This window comes from Bos indicus x Bos taurus, chromosome 2 (genome assembly GCF_003369695.1).
Source record: "Bos indicus x Bos taurus breed Angus x Brahman F1 hybrid chromosome 2, Bos_hybrid_MaternalHap_v2.0, whole genome shotgun sequence".
NCBI classification, from domain to species: domain Eukaryota; kingdom Metazoa; phylum Chordata; class Mammalia; order Artiodactyla; family Bovidae; genus Bos; species Bos indicus x Bos taurus.
In genome coordinates this window covers 56,347,981-56,365,146 of record NC_040077.1, presented here as the reverse complement: position 1 = coordinate 56,365,146, position 17,166 = coordinate 56,347,981, and the positions used below count along the sequence as shown (strand labels likewise).

At 33.6% G+C, this 17,166-nt stretch overlaps 1 protein-coding gene across 3 annotated transcripts in view; it reads right to left on the bottom strand.

Annotated features, from left to right (window-relative positions):
* The window catches only part of LRP1B (LDL receptor related protein 1B), a 2,173,551-nt gene that overhangs the window by 307,451 nt on the left and 1,848,934 nt on the right, over window positions 1–17,166 (bottom strand). For all 3 annotated transcript variants that reach the window (XM_027561670.1, XM_027561656.1, XM_027561663.1), the window contains 5 exons: window positions 15,160–15,279; window positions 7,360–7,473; window positions 6,967–7,116; window positions 3,919–4,041; window positions 1,802–1,921 (listed from right to left, as the gene is read on the bottom strand). In XM_027561670.1, coding sequence (XP_027417471.1) covers window positions 1,802–1,921; window positions 3,919–4,041; window positions 6,967–7,116; window positions 7,360–7,473; window positions 15,160–15,279 — 627 coding nt within the window. The remainder of the gene's footprint in view (window positions 1–1,801; window positions 1,922–3,918; window positions 4,042–6,966; window positions 7,117–7,359; window positions 7,474–15,159; window positions 15,280–17,166) is intronic.

Here is a 17,166-nt window from a genome sequence, read left to right as displayed (position 1 = left end):
AAGGGAGGGAGCAGAAATGAAAGAGAATGGGAATAAATTAAGAACAAAAGAGAATGGGAATAAATTCATTAGATATTAACCATTGGCCATGTCAGATGATCATGATAATTGTATAAGGTAAATGTCTTGTAACCATTTAATAAGAAAGAAATTGGAGGAATAAGGAATAAAATGGACCAGTCCATGATTACACTGCTGGAAAATGCAGATGCAGGAGAATTCAACTCTGTGTCACTTTAGAATCTTTACCAGTTCTAGTATGCTGTGTCCACTTAGAAAGCATAGCAATATCAAGGGACCCATTTAATGTAGAATTATACAAAGGGTCAAAAGCGAGATAATTTTAGAGACTGAAAATACGCTTAACCTGTTGGAAGTTGGTAGTTAAAATTAAACAAAGAACTCTACTCAATACTCTGCAATGTCCTATGTGGGAAAGAATCTAAAAAAAAAAAAAAAAAAAAGAGTGGATATAAGCATATGTATAACCGATTCACTTTGCTATAAACCTGAAACTAACACAATGTTTTAAATCAACTATACTTCAATTAATGTTTTAATAGAAATATTTAATAGCAAAGAGAAACAAAGTACATAAAATAGATTGGTCAGTCATCAGATTACTGATTTCTTTTTGCTTTTAGAGGTCTTTGATAGTAATCTTTCTACATTTATCTTTATCTGTTCCATAACTAAATTGTTTTAGTTTTGTAAATAAAAAGTAGATTTTAGGTGGGTTAATATAGGAAAATAAATTGTCTACTTTCCAAGGATATCTCCAATTTTATGTTACATATAAAGAACTTGATTTTAGTGTGAACATTATTAATCTTATATGCATGTTTCCATGATGGTGACCTAAATAGAGGCCACAAATCCCGAAAATTTTAAAAACGTGTTAAGTACACTTTACTTCATAATTAAGCCTTATTCTGACTCAGGTCCTTATCACTGTAAAATGAGGTAATAGTTATGAAATAGGATATAATAGGCAAAGAATATAAAGCTATAGGTACAAACACACATGTGGAAACAGATCAGAAAGATAGAAAAACAGACATATGAATAATTTAGTAGAAGGCCTGGTCAATTATAATAAATTTATAAAGGTTAGGTTGCTTCCTTTTTCTACTTCTTAAGAAATTCATTTATTCATTTATTTAAAATTATTTGTTAAATATCTGTGATTAATCAAAAGAAATCACACGACTTTGTAGAAAATATAGTTGATGGATAGTAAACATAGACATTTGACGGTATAACTTTGATCATATATAGCTGAATTTTAAAGTACATTTTAAAATCACATACAATAGCCTGTTTCCTTACTTTCCATTTAAAACAATTCAGCAATAGTGATTACTATAATACACATACACACAGCCTGTGTGGCTTATGACAATATAAGCAAGTATAATAAACTTGGAGGGGAACTTAGCAATACTTATCAAAAACAATGAAAAAGTTTTCAGTCATTTTATCCGAGTAATCCCAATCATAGTGATTTATTTGGAAGAAGTCACTGAAGACTAGAAATACAATCATGTGTCGATATTCAGGAAAAAATCCTAAAACCATAATAGTAATTGTGTATATATATATATATATATATATATATGAAATATAGATTAATAAGTTGTTATAAAAATAATGAAAACAGTTACATTGAAATGTATATACATATAAATTTCATATTAAGTTTAACAGAGTAGAAAAGAAAGTTCTCTGCATATTCTAAAATGACAGAGCTTATGTATTATACTCCTAAGAATTGGATAAGAACACAAAGGAGACAACTCACCACAAATGCTATCACTTTCATCTAATCCATCTTCACAATCATCCTCTCCATCACAAATCCAGTGTTTAGATATACATTTTTCTGTGGAACATGCAAATTGGTTCCAAGAACAAGAGGCATCTAAAAAATACACAAGAAGGTTTGTTTCAGGTGCAAAAGAAAAAATGAATCTTTAGAGACGATCTTAGGAAAGATCTGATAGTGAGGAAAGTCTTCTTTAGACTTCACTAAAACCAGTCATCCCAAATAAAAGAAGCCACTTTCCTCTTTTCTATGCTGCTGCTGCTAAATCGCTTCAGTTGTGTCCGACTCTGTGCGACCCCATAGACGGCAGCCCACCAGGCTCCCCTATCCCTGGGATTCTCCAGGCAAGAACACTGGAGTGGGTTGCCATTTCCTTCTCCAATGCATGAAAGTGAAAAGTGAAAGTGAAGTCGCTCAGTCCTGTCTGACTCTTAGCGACCCTGTGGACTGCAGCCTTCCAGGCTCCTCTGTCCATGGGATTTTCCAGGCAAGAGTACTGGAGTGGGGTGCTATTGCCTTCTCCATGACAGTACAATAAAATTTTGACAATGGCTTGCATATTCCGAGTTATTCAGGTCATACAACATTGTTTCTTCAACATAATCTCATAGGGTATGACTCCAAGTTAGTCAATATGCTAGTCACTCTTCCTAAATGTATTCCTGTTGTTTTCTAACATGTAGGGTACAAAAAAAGAAAAAGAGTCCAGGTGTGGTATTCTTCTAACTTTTAGTCTGTTATTGAACAGTTGGAGAAAAAAAAAAATTACATCCTAGGCAATGTCACAAATATGGTGAACTCACCACCATACACATTTGTTTTTAAAAGTCATGTGACTCAGGGGGTTTTAGCTCTATGATAAGCTGTCAGTTTTCTATCTGTACATACTTAACATACTATACATACTTAAAACTTTGATGTTTTTGTTTCTCTCCCTTGGGAACACTTAAGTCTGACTAATAACATACAGATTCATTGGCATGGTGGCTGGTATTTTATTATGAAATTATACATTTATGATAATATACTTAATTTATTTACAAAGTTTGTGACTGCTCTCCTTCCTTTATCCTCAGTTCATTTATCACCAGCAAACACCCAAGAATAAAATTCTACTGAATTAGTACATTAAAATATAAATGACTATAAAATAAAATTTGATGTTTATCTTATAAACTTATTTAAAACTTTGCATTTTTATTTAAAATATTTACATACATGAGCTGTGAAAAGAGAGACATTCAGAAAAGCCGAAACCAGAAAAAATATTAAAGAAGATACAAATGTATAATGGCTTCTGTTCCAGAAATCATGAATCTATATAAACTATTTAAAGTTCTCCATTAATCTTGTTCAAAATCTGGCTCTAATATAATCAAACAAAATGCACTTTCACATTTTGTGATGATATTTACTTTTATGGGAATTTGACTTTTCTTAGACAACCATTTTTAATCCTTGTCTGTTCACCCTGGTGTATGTTATTTGAGCTAAATGAAAATAGAGAATTATATGCTTTTAAAAAAATTGGCCTGGATATCATAAATCTCATAAATTAACAAAAAAATTTAAATATTTTCTTACCTTGCCAAGTGAAATGAAATGTACACAAACAGAAATTAGGAGGTGGATGGGGAGAGATTTTTTGAAGAAATGCAAGTTTTAGTATACTATTTAAACCTATACATGTAATGAATGGAAACATTTAGGATAATAATAGTCAATAACAGGTAGGAAGAATATAATGGGTTGTGTGAATTAAATCCTTATTTTTCACAGCAGAAGGTAAATATATTAGCATCTAAAGCAAATAAGTCAGGAAATTAAGGTATAAATATATCATTTAGATTGATGGAGGTATCCACTAGCAAAAACAGAAAGGTTAAAAGAGAAGGTTTGATGGGAGATTATTATTCTCCATTATAAATTTTTTCTGTTCTGTTTTAATTTTTACCATTTGTGTTATTTCATAAAAATAAAAATTGATGTTAAAACTGTTTAGCAATATTTTGTGTAAAATTCCTATGTAAGGTAACATCAGTATATAAATGATAATATGGTTTATAAAAGTAAAGGAAGATATAATGTCTCACCACAGTGGAATTCATCAAGTCCATCCTCACAATCTTTCTGACCATCACATACCCAGGTATTCAAAATGCATCTTCCACTAGGACAACCAAAATAATTTTCTTCACATTTGTGTTTGTTTTGAACTGTGATAAAATATAGAATGCAGTGTCAAATAAATTACAGACAAGTAAATAAATTAAATGTCAAATAAATAAATCTTAGACTTCTGCAATGCAGATAGATATCAAAACAGTAATATTCCTTGAACTGGAAGAGATAAATAACAAGAAAACTTAAATAAAAAAGAGCTGAGATGTTCTTTTTTTTTTTTTTTTGCTTTCTTAAGTGTTTAATAGGAATAACTTTTAGTTGACAATAAATTTTATATTGACATTTTCATATCAGGAGAATATTTATTTATTTATTTATTTTTCCAGATAAAACATTTTATTTTTTTAATTAATTTTTAATTTTATTTTATTTTTAAACTTTACATAATTGTATTAGTTTTGCCAAATATCAAAATGAATCCGCCACAGGTATACATGTGTTCCCCATCCTGAACCCTCCTCCCTCCTCCCTCCCCATACCATCCCTCTGGATCGTCCCAGTGCACTAGCCCCAAGCATCCAGTATCGTGCATCGAACCTGGACTGGCAACTCGTTTATTACATGATATTTTACATGTTTCAATGTCATTAAGAATGTCCAGATCATGAAAACCAAGGAGAAATTAAGAATATGGAACAGAGGAAATCAGGGAGACATGATAATAAATCCCATCTAGAATTGGATCCTGGATCAGAAGAAGGATATTAATGGAGCAAGTGTTTAAATACAAATAATGTAGAGTTAACAAAAGTAAAATAAAACAATTGAGATGACTATAAAATAAGTAAACCTAAGGCCAAAGTATCATTTTATGTGGAAAATATTTTAATTCCATACTCAGAAAAAAATAATTACAAAATTATTAGTAGGTTTTTGCTGAGCAAGTATAAACTTTATGTTCAACAGTTGAAGAGTACATATGCTTTGACAAGATTTATATAAGCGTACTCTATTTTAGCTTCTCCCTGGTGGTCTAGTGGTTAGGATTTGGTGCTCTCACCATCAGGGCCCTGATTTGATTCTGGTCAGGGAAGTCTTTCCTCTTCTTGTGCCCCTGCTCCCTACCAACTTCCCAGGACTGACCATATCACCTTTTGGGGCTTCCCTGATGGTTCAAATACCAAAGAATCTACTTGCAATGCAGGAGACCTGGGTTCAATCCCTGGGTTGAAAAGTTACCCTGGAAAAGGGAATGGCAACCCATTCTAGTATTCTTGCCTGGAGAATTCCATGGACAGAGGAGTCTGGTGGGCTACAGTCCATGGGATTGCAAAGAGTTAGACAAGACCAAGAGACTAACACTTTCACTTTCTATTTTAAGGAAGAAAAACAAGTTGCAATAGAATCTCTGAAATTGTTCTACCTTAAAAATTATCATGAGACTAAAAAGTATTTGTATATAAAATTATTCTGTATATTATATATTTTTCAGACTATGGGGTATTGTATTATTATGACCTCCAAAAGCACATACAAAATACTAGATTTTTCTCTTTACTGGATATCATTGGTCTCCTTGCACCTTCAGGTTTACATAATTTTAGAGTGACTGACTCACTATTAGAGTATACTTGTTAATATCAGTACAGTAATGCATGACTATTTTACGATACAAAAATTACCTCCATTTTATTTTTTTAACACCAACTTTGTAGATCTAATTAAAGATGAAAAATCACTTTTGAGAGAGTCCCCTGATGGCTCAGATTAGATAAAGAATCTGCCTGCAATGTGGGAGACCCAAGTTCGATCCCTGGGTTGGCAAGATCCCCTGGAGAAGGGAAGGCTACCCACTGCAGTATTCTTGCCTGGAGAATCCCATGAACAGAGGAGCCTGGTGGCTACAGTCTATGGGGTTGCAAACAGTCGGGCACGACTTAGCAACTAACACACACACACATACATAATGAAGAATAAAATTTTATTTAAAATTGTAGAGGATTTGCAGTGAGCTGCAGTTCAGTGCCTCCCGTGAAGTTCTCTAGTTCCTCCTAGGACATAGCAAGTCTTCAAACCCAGAAGGAACATCACAGAGTGTTACACACTGATGACCATGGGAGGAGAAAGGGATCTGTCATTGCCCAATTAATTGATAGATTATGTACTATTAAGAATATCAATTCTTTATAGTAGACTGTGTGTGTGCACTTGTGGATAACAAACAAATATGTGTGTGGAATACCTATGAATATCATATCTTAAAATATTTCAAAAAATATTACACATCAACAAAATGTGGGAAAAGTGAGTGTAGCAGCAGGGGTAGGAGAAGGAAATAGCAGGAGAAGACATGTAGTAGAATCCTGCAAGCATATCTACTTTCAGTTAGTAATTTACCATCTGTCTTTCTGATACTATTATACATTTTTAAAATTTGTTTCCTCAAATAGTTGGAAAGAAACAAGTTCATAACCTTCTCATGGAAGGCAATTTCCTAAGACTGCATATGACACTGCTTGTATAGGTAAAGATGGCTAATAGATACCAGTATACCAGCCTGACCTTTATGCAGTAATGATAACTGTTACCCATATTACTATGCTGAAAGATTATATTGCTGCACCAATAGCCTAGTATGACAATACAAGCATAATACAAGTAAAGCGGGTAGTGAGAAACAGTCTCCCTCTTTTAGTCTATTGATAGTTTCTCTCAGTATATACTGCTTCTATGAAAGCTTTATAAATTACACGTTTTAAAATGTTATCACCAATGTTAAAAGGATTAACAAATAAATGAACTTGAAAAAGGAAACTGATCCAAATATAGAACAGATTTCTTGAGTATCATTCCATAAAAGTATAAAGTGGTATGTTTAGAACTGGATGATCATTTTTAATTTAGTCTACAACATTTGTTTTCATCTTAACCACTGAATATCAAGAATGAAATTTAGTAAGTTTGTGCTATACAACATATATCTTCAAGGCAAAGACTGTTGTTCTTTCTAGAATTACCTGGGCATTTTAATTCATCTGAGTAGTCTCCACAGTCATTAGACCCATCGCATATCCAGGCTGGCAGAACACACAGTGAGGTAGAATTGCATCTTATGAACCCTGTGGTTTTCACTCCAAGTTTATAGAAATATGTACAGTCTGTATTATCTGTAAGGAGGTAAACAGAAAAATGAGAAACACCTCATCTGCAAAGATTATGAGCCTTTTATGTAGGTCACAGAAACAAGAAATGCTAACCTCATTTGAAGAAGTAAATATGCAATTATCCTACACCACAGGGGTTAATTGCTTATCAATTCTGGACAAGGTTCAGTGAGGAGTTGGACACTGTTCAGTGAAATGTCAAAGGTGCACAGGCATGCACAAACAAAAGGTAATGGAATATCTTACTGCAGTTCTTTTCATCTGAAGCATCTGCGCAGTCTATGTTCTGGTTGCATCGTGCTGATCTCGGGATGCACATCCCATCTGTACAGCGGAACTCAACAGCAGCACAGGTTGAAACTAGAAAAATAGATAAATAAGTAAATGGATAGGTAAACTAGATAATGATTTCTTGCTTTTAACGTTTTGAGTGCTTTAATTCTTATATTTTGTTTGGTTTTGCTTTTCAAACTCTGGGCAGTTGAACTTGACCCATGACTCCCAATCCCAAGCTTGGGTTAGATGCCTCAGATATTCTCCCCTGTCACACAGTTCTTCCCTATGTTGTGATACTTATGATACTGCATTGCAATTGCCTGCTTGGATATCTTTCCCCCCATTAAATTGTAAGCTCCATGAAAGCAGAGGCCTGTGCCTTATTCTACCTGATTATTCCATTTCAAAACTAAGCTAACAAACAAACAAAAAATAAATAAATAAATGCTGATGAAATGCTCTTTCTTTTCAGCTTCAAAAGTACAAGGTTATGACTCTAAGCAAATGCCTGAGTGTATACAGAGAAATCCTAACTTGTTTGCTAAGAAATGGAATGTTTCCTACTATGATAAAAAGAGATGGACAGAGAGAGACTGAGGAGGAAATCACTGAGTGTTTTCTTTATTACTCAAAGATGAAATAGTTTAGCACTGCTAGAAAGTCATCGTACTATGTTATCTTCCTTTATATGCCACATCACTAACATTTGGTATAGGAAATACGGATGCCTCACGCCAAGGAACATATAAATGTGGTATGACTTGTTTCTGTTATTGGAAAGTAAGGCTTTCCAATTCCCTGCTATGCTTAGATGAAAATCAGTTTTGATATGCTACCATCATTATATATCCTTTGTACAGAATTGCTTATTCTTAATCATATATTCCTTTCTACTTTGCTTACACATTCATTACCATATAATGTTTTCCAGCAATATGTTGTGAACAGGTGCATGGCTTGCTTTATGTGTTAGATTAACTTAGGTGAGAATTTTATTCCAAATTCAAATTTCCACAGGTTGATTATGTTAATGAACAACCTGAAGGGCTCTTTGATTATGCCATTTTTACTAGTGTTGATACTCTAAAGAGCCTATTTAATTATAAATATAAATTATATCAATTGTAAATGGTTAAAATGCTATCTTAAAATATGCAAATTTTACTCAAGGGTATGTATGTCATTTGTATTTCAAAATGCACTGCTCTTATATTTAATTGTATCTTGCAATTGTATCCTTATTTACGTTTAAATGATGATTAGAATAAATGTTTTATTTACAATTTGCAATTATAATTGCTTCACTGTTTTCTTCATTAAAAATAACATCTTATCATGTGAAAAGATAATGCCATTATAAGCTGAGATAAACACACTGTTTCAAAGAGGAAAAATAGATATTTTTCTTTTATGCTAAATAAACCATATTCTTTTCTATTGCTTTTCAGTACAATATTTTTCTATGGAAATAGTTAATGAAATACATAATTTAGAAAATAATCATGATGAGTATATACATTTTGCTTCTGACTTTGCTGTCTTTCAGCAGTCTCCTATTAAGAGGTTGTGTTCCAAAAAATTCCTTATAAACACTATATTTCAGAATTTATTTCTCTGTGAAACAATATTCTGGATAGTGGTAATATTCCTAATCAAGTTTACAAAGATTTATTGCACAATGCACTTTAAATTTTATCTATACTTGCAGTTAGAGTTTGGGATGCTAGAAATCCTAATGCTGATGTACTGGGACAATCACAGTCCATTCCACCATCTCCATCTCCCTCCAAACTTCCACAGATAATCTGTGTACATTTCATGGAATCCACCTGAGTGGATATTGGTGGCAGATAGAGAGAAGAGGGCAAGTCATGACTCCATGAATAGGGCGATGGCATTTCAGACAGTTAAGAGGACTGGAGTTTCAGGGATTTCACGGTAATGGAGTTTCAAAAGTAGTGTTGGGTGCTCTCAGGTGGAAGTGAGTGTAAAGAATGGCTAATGAAATGAGTGGAAACATGGAGCAATTAGAACATGGGTCTTGGATAGAATTCTGGGAAGAGGAAAAAATAAACAGAGGGACTCTGATCTAACTAGATGAAAAGAAACCATATCTTTAAAGTTGAGAAGAGTGGTTATAAAATGGTATTTAAGAGAAAGGTAGGGGAAAAATGAAGTGTTGGGGGGGGTGTCAGGAGAACTGGAGAAAGGATGAAATACTTTTTCTCCCATTTTTGCAATGAAAAATAGGGCTAATGAATCTTGGTGGGGAGGGCTAGGAGAGCATATTTGAGTGTGTGAGATGTGCAAATAGGAACCAGTTGTGTCTTCACTCCTCATCTTATCTCCATAGATTCCATGACTTGATTTAGAGTTTGGGAACAGCCAAAGGATTATGTAGGGTGATAAGTGGTATTGGAATTGGGAATATTAAGTAGTTACACAATTCCATAAACAGCAGGAGCAAGGTGGTTGTGGGGATCAACATCTCCAGCACTTGTAGACAAGAAAGGAGAGTTGTAAAACAGGAGAAATCCATGGTAATAGAGAAAACATCACTTAATTAGTAAGCAAAATCTTCTTGTGCCAAAACCTCTTCCTTTCTATTCCCTCTGTCATATTCCCTTCTATGTTGTTTCGGTCAATCAAATACTGAAATTTGTTTCATCCTAGGGTGAGTTTGAGGGAAAAAGATAATGGGATCTTTAATTTGTCAAGTGAATATGACAAGTTTCTGACAACTTTTTTCCAGGCTAAAAGTCCTGGAGAAAAAGAGAAGAGAAAATAATGTAGTCCAAATAAAGGTAAATTGAGTGAGAAATACTATAATTTTTCCTCTAGATAGTGCCAAAAATAAATAAATAAATAAAGCCTACAAATTGTGAGTGACACCAGGAATAGCAATGAGACACTACAAAGGAAGATCTGACGAACACTGGATCAAAAGTAGTAGCAAGAGAGAAAGTAGAAGAATACACTTTCTTTCCTTCATACACTTTCTTAATTCTCCTAATTAATCCACTTCCTTCTCTCCATGTTAGTTAAAATCTTTAATTTGATAGCAAAGATATAAAATTGATCAGTCTTTCCCTGGTTCTTAGGATGATTCTTATAACTAAGCTAACTCACTGTTTTTCCAACTCCCTTACCCAACCTGTAGCAAAGGGAAACTGACAAGGAAAAAATATATTAAATGCACTGCCACATCTCTTCTGTTTACTTTCGAACCACATCTTTTATTTCTTATACTGCTTAGGTTCCAAGGGTATGTGAACCCAGAAAGAATGATTTCTCCTCCAGGTAGGCTTATCCTTTTCCTTAGCTTGTTGTTTGTGGAATCTTCAAAGTTTTACTATGAATTTGGGGAAAACAGAAAAAAAACACCAGCTTCCTCTCCTCTAGGTTGCCTTAGAAGTGCTTATTTCTCCAGTCCACCTAAAGATGTTCAGGTGGCCCAAGGAAGTTCTTTTCAGAGGGAATATATTCCTCTTAACAGGAAGCGAAGGAGGGATATGATGCAATCTCCATAAACTATTCACTCAAACAGAAGAAGAATGAAGAATAACAAACTTTCTGAACAACTCCTCAGATCCCCACCAGACAGCTTGATGTCTAAAGCTCTCAGTTATGAAAGGAATTTTACAAAGAGGCAGTAATAAAAGATTGATGAGGATTTGGGTTTTCACTTTGCTTCCAAAGACAAGAAATAAAAAATAATTCCTTACAATATTTCCACAAATAGATTCTTTGACTATATGCCATTAAAAACATGTTATTTGCTATTAACATCTAAATTAAACAAACAGAACTGTAATAGTACTTCAGATGATTCTACCATAACTTTTCTCCAAAGCCTATTAAAATCTCTCTATATTTATTGATATTTTATTGTACCACTTAAATTTTGTTATTTTTTACTTTATTTACATTAAACAGTAACATGATTTGTGTGTGTGTTCATATATACATACAACAAAGCACTGTGTCCCCAAGTGGCAATGATTATAGAAAAAGGGAGTGACTAGAGAAATAATTCTTTTTTCATTCTTTCTAAGACTATTTATGTTCCTTTTCCTTCATGACCTTTTACATGCTCTAAGTGTCCATGTGTTTGATGGACATACATCTGAATTAATGCTTTATAAGAAACTGGCTTATAGAAAAAGTACCCAAGTTAGTATTTTCCCTATGGCATGAAAGAATACCGTGAGAACAATCTTAATATGAGAGGAAAATCAAATCTAAAAGATGAAAATATAATAAGTAAGCTTTCATCTAAAAAGCTACCCATTTGTTTATCCTACAGAAGCTAGACCATTTACTTAAATTTGTTAACTTATAGTATGTAACACAGCATCTCCTTGAGCATGTGTAGTTTTAAATGTGCTACATTATATAGGAAGAAGTTCAAGGCATACAATTTTGTTGTTATTGCTTCACAAGATATCCAATTGTCATGATCACTACACTATTATTATCACAAAATAAAAGTTTTGACAAAAACTTGAATCTCAAATATGGTAGTTCTGTCTACAAGTATATGGCGGAGATAGTTATAACACAGAAACTAAGAGTTTAGATTAAAAAGGGGGAAATAAAATTTTGAATTATTTATATTGTTATTCAGCTGATACTGATATCATTAAGCAAAATGAAACCTATCTATACTTTTAGAAGAGTTATGGTTTCAACCAGCCACATAAGAGTTTAATAAACACCCACCATGTACTGGGTATTATATTTCATAAACCCAAATGCACTAATTTGCTTACTGTTTTTTAAAAGAAACTATTTTCCAAGAAAATCCACAGTAACTTATTAAATTTACATGACTTCTTTTGCCATGGAAATTTATATTGAAATCTACTCTCTGTATCTATTATTCAGTTCCTTCATATTCTAGATTTATCTTTTAATTTTTATCCCAGCTTACTATTTTCATGATAGTCTTTCCACCTTGCATAATAATTAATAGAACATATCTATTTTGGGGGTTTCTTTCTACTTTCCTGTTCTTTCTTCCAAATGCTTTTCTGTTTCTCTTCACTAACTACCAATGTCTTATTACAATTTATCAATTTTAGTCTTTTATAGATAATACAAAACCACAGTTAACTTTCAAATGTTCTTGGCTCTTTCTAAACTACATCAACTTAGATGGTAAGCTTCTCAAGCGTTTGGCCAAGATCATATACTCTAAGACAACAGAGTAACTTCTCAATCCTTTATCAGCTACAAAATAATTTGTACACATTCTATCTTCTTCCTTAACATTTTATAGTTTTCTCATTACAACTGTACTTCATACATCTTTTCTCTACCACCAACCTTTTTAAAAAATCTGAATTCACTGTCTTTACTCTTTCACCATTCATATTTGTCTCAATCCAGTGCGATCTGGTATTTCCTTCCCATTCCACTGAACTGACTCTTGAAGGTAACCAAGAAATTATTATCTATTTGCCAAGTATAGTGGACTTTCCAGTCTATGCCTGCCCTCTTGCCTTCTCTGTAACACTAACTTATCCTCCTTTCTTTAAAAAAAATAATTTCTTATGAAGCTCATTTTATTACTCTTGTGGTATATGTTTCATTTCTTTATTAGTATCTTCAATTTTAATTTCAATAGGTCATTTTGATGCATTCTCATAAAACAACTTCTATTTCATACCTCCTTTGAGTTCTCTCTCTTTAAGAAATCCAAGATCAGTTTTTCTGATCTAAACCTACTATCTGAGCTCCGTATCTCTGCTTATATATATAACCTTTGAACAGTTCCATTTGAATGTCTATAGGTACCCCAACGTCAGAATGTGGACCATTCTTACTATCTTATCCCTGTTTCACACAACAAAGGGCACGCAAAAATAAATTTAAAAATTAATGAACACAAATAATATTTTAAAAGCTGGCAACACACACACACACACACACACATACACACACACACACACACGTGCCAATATGCTTCAATCATGTCCAACCCTTTGCATGGACTATAGCCCACCACGTTCCTCTGTCCATGGGATTCTTCAGACAAAAATACGGGAGTGGTTTGCCATGCCCTCCTCCAAGGGCTTTTCCTAACCCAGAGATTGAACTCGAGTCTCTTATGTCTCTTGCATTGGCAAGTGGTTTCTTTACCACTAGCACCACCTGGGAACATCCCCTCTCGCCCCCACCAACACATGCTTATCTTCTATTACCATGTTTCTTACCCCAAAATACCTGTTATGCTACCACTTAAAATTCTGTTATATCTGTCTTTCTCCTCTTTATTCCTAGCTTTCACTGCTGTAACAGCCTTCTATTTTGTCCTTCTGTTCTCAGTATTATAGTTTTAATTCTAAAAATCAGTTTTTTTCCTCTTTTTTTTTTCCTTTCTGGTGACTACAAGATAAAGTTCATGTTCTATAACATGACACCAGAAAACACCATCATATCCCAGTTCCTTCTAAGTCAATTCATTTTTGTTGACACTCCCCAATATGCAATCTGGCTCTAATCATCAAATTACTTTCACTTTTCAATATTGGTCCCTCCACTTGGAATTCTCTTGTTTTGAAACCATTCCACTGTTTTAGACTTTGACATTAGTCTATGAAGCCTTTCAGGTTACCTCCAAGTTAAAAAAAAAAATTCTTAATAGTGCAATCATGGCACCTCATATGCATCTTTACCTATTTAAATGACTATTGTAGAGTTTGATCTAAATTGAGGGCACACACAGAACTTACAAATTTTATGTCTCTATTCTTAAAGAATTTCACCCAATAAAGTATTTTCAATAAATGGAAAGATTTTTAATGGGAAATTGGTTTGGAAAGATCTGTTGATTCCAGATTTTAGGATACCATAAATGTCAGACTAAAAACTTGTCACTTATTCTGCAAACATTGGGATTCTTTACCTGAGGAGTAATTAAAAAAAAAACTAAATCTTTACATAGCATTTACTATATGCCAAGTTCTGTTCTAATACTGATACACTTATTTAACTATTGTCTCTTTTCTTATAATTTGGAAAACTGAGGCACCAGTTGGTTAAGTACCTTATCCAAAGTTTCACAGTTAGTGATAGGGCTGGGGTTCTATTCCAGGTAGTGTGGCTGCTGATGTGTTCCATGGTAAAATTTTAAATTTAACATGGTAAAATGTTAAATTGTGTTAGCATGACTAAACATTCAATTGATTGGAAAGAGTAGCAATCGTTCCAATTGACTTCCAAAAGGAGACCAAATAAAAGGCTGTTAAGCTTACTCTGTTAAGCTAGGCTCAAAATAGGCTGAAAGGGAATATATTTCAAAGAATTGGAAGATTTGCTGATGATTGGGCATGTGGTTAATAAAGCATGGTGGAAGGAGGAATAAAGAAGAATACCAAGGTTTCCTTTCCAATAAGTAGGAAAATGAAGAGATCACATGTAGGAGCTAGGATTAAGGAATGAAGGGGAACATTTTGGAGCAATAAATTCAATATTATACTTTCTGGTAGAAATGTCCCAAATAGGGAGGTTGAACTGAAAAGGTGAAAAAGAATCTTGAAGTGAGCAAAGAAAGAAATAGAAACCAGAGACAGAAAAATAGTCATCAATTTTCAATTGACTCTAATAACTCTCTTCAACAGCATTGACCAAAGCATGGTCCGTAGATGCTAGTCAGGGTTATATATCAAAAAGGTGAAACTCCAGAACTCTCAGGAATACACTGTAGAAGAGTTTGGGGAACACTTAGCATGATAATATTCCTAGGCTGATGTGACATGTGTTTACCTTTACAGTCTAATTCATCAGAGTTGTCTCCACAATCATTTTCACCATCACATAACTTGCTGTGAGGAACACAACGGCGATTGTAGCAGGGCTTGAAACCTCTTCGACAACTTCTGTTTTCTTACATGGAAAAGTGAAAACACATACTTGGAGGGCTTATAGAAATATTTTTACAAAAAGAAGATTACAGGTAAGATCTCATTCACAATAACCGGATTGTGGATCTAAAGAACAGATGCTGTGTGGCATTCAAGTTCTGGATTAGAATATCTATGAAAAAACTCTCTTTGACTATTTTAACTTCAATGATTCACACTTGGAGGTCTCGCCAAATTATACCCACTTTATTGCTTCTAGGATTTCTGTCAGGTAGGACAGAAATAAACTTGTATCACATATTCAATGAATCTCTACCTCAAAAGTAATAAAGGCACTCCAACACCTATCCCCTATCTCCTTTGCACCCCACAAGTATTTTAAATCAAGAAAAAGAAGTATCAAACAAAACATTTATTCCTGAATCAGTGAATTCAAGAGTCACCTATTTATCCATAAATTTCTCTTAAAAATCATCTTAAAGGATCTATTAGAATTTTCAAAGCAGAAGAATAATTGCCTTCTGAAATCTGTTTACCTTAATCAGAATCTCCTGACATTTTCTGATTTGGGGCAGAAGGTACCACTCACAATAATAATAGCTGCCATTTACTGAAAGCTTCTTTTGTGCAAGGCTCTATATTGAGCATATGTAAATACACATACGTTTATTTAATGTTCCCAACCACCATTCCAGCTAGGTGCTTTGTAGTGTGCTGTGTTGTGCTTAGGTGCTCAGTCATGTCTGACTCTGCAACCCCATGGAATGTAGCCCTCCACGCTCCTCTGTCCATGTAGATTCTCCACATAAGAATACTGGAGTGGGTTGCCAAGCCTTCTGCCAGGGGATCTTCCTGACCCAGGGATCAAACCCAGGTCTCCCACATTGCAGGCGGAATCTTTACCAACTGAGCCACCAGGGAAGATTTGTAGTGAGAAACTAAAATATAAGAAAAGTAATGGCCTTTCCTCATACTAGTCACAAACTAAAAGATTTGGGAACAAACATTTAAACTCAAATGTGATTCTAAAATCTGGAATCTATGTCTGAAATTGTCAAACTATAGTCCACAGGCCAAATGCAGCATGTGAACCTGATTTTATCTGGCTCTGGAACTAATAATGATTTTTACATTTGTAAAAGATTGTTTAAAACACTAGAATATGTGACAAAAGCATATATGACCCACAAAACCACAAAATAGCAGCATACCCTTTATAGAAAAAGCTTGCTAGCCCCTTTTCAGACAAATATTATCTGCCTTCTAAGAAGATAAAAATAATGTGAAATATATTTTCAAGCCAATTCATAATATATTAGTATCACATAAAATATAATTATTATCACATTTTTATATGCTTTATTTTCATGATGTACAGGACATAGCTATTGATTTTGGTAAATACATTATTTGAGGTAAATTCCCTAAGATTTAGTTACATGTTGATTACAGACAAATTACATTTAACTATCATTTTAGCCAAGGATGTTTACTCTGCAATATAAAAGAATGACAAAACTTCCTGTGAATTTCCCCAAATCCACCTTATTCTTGTTTTAACTTTCTTTGACAAGAAATAAAACAAAAGAGAAATACAGAAGCCAAATACAATTCCAGATATAGATACCTAAATTTTGAAGAGCATATAATACCAATACTATACAGCATAAGAATAAATCAGACTACTTTAGAAATATTCTAGATCAATTCTACCTCAACTATTAATGATTGCATAGATGCATGCTTTCAGGAACAACATTGTTGAAATGAAGGCAAGTAACAGTTGCTTACTATAGAGTCCAAAAGCCAGTTTATATTTCTATGGGAGAGGGAAAGGTTGACTATCATTTGCTGTCACCTACAGAGGCACAACAGGTGGAATTCCATACTTAATGGACACCAGGGCTAA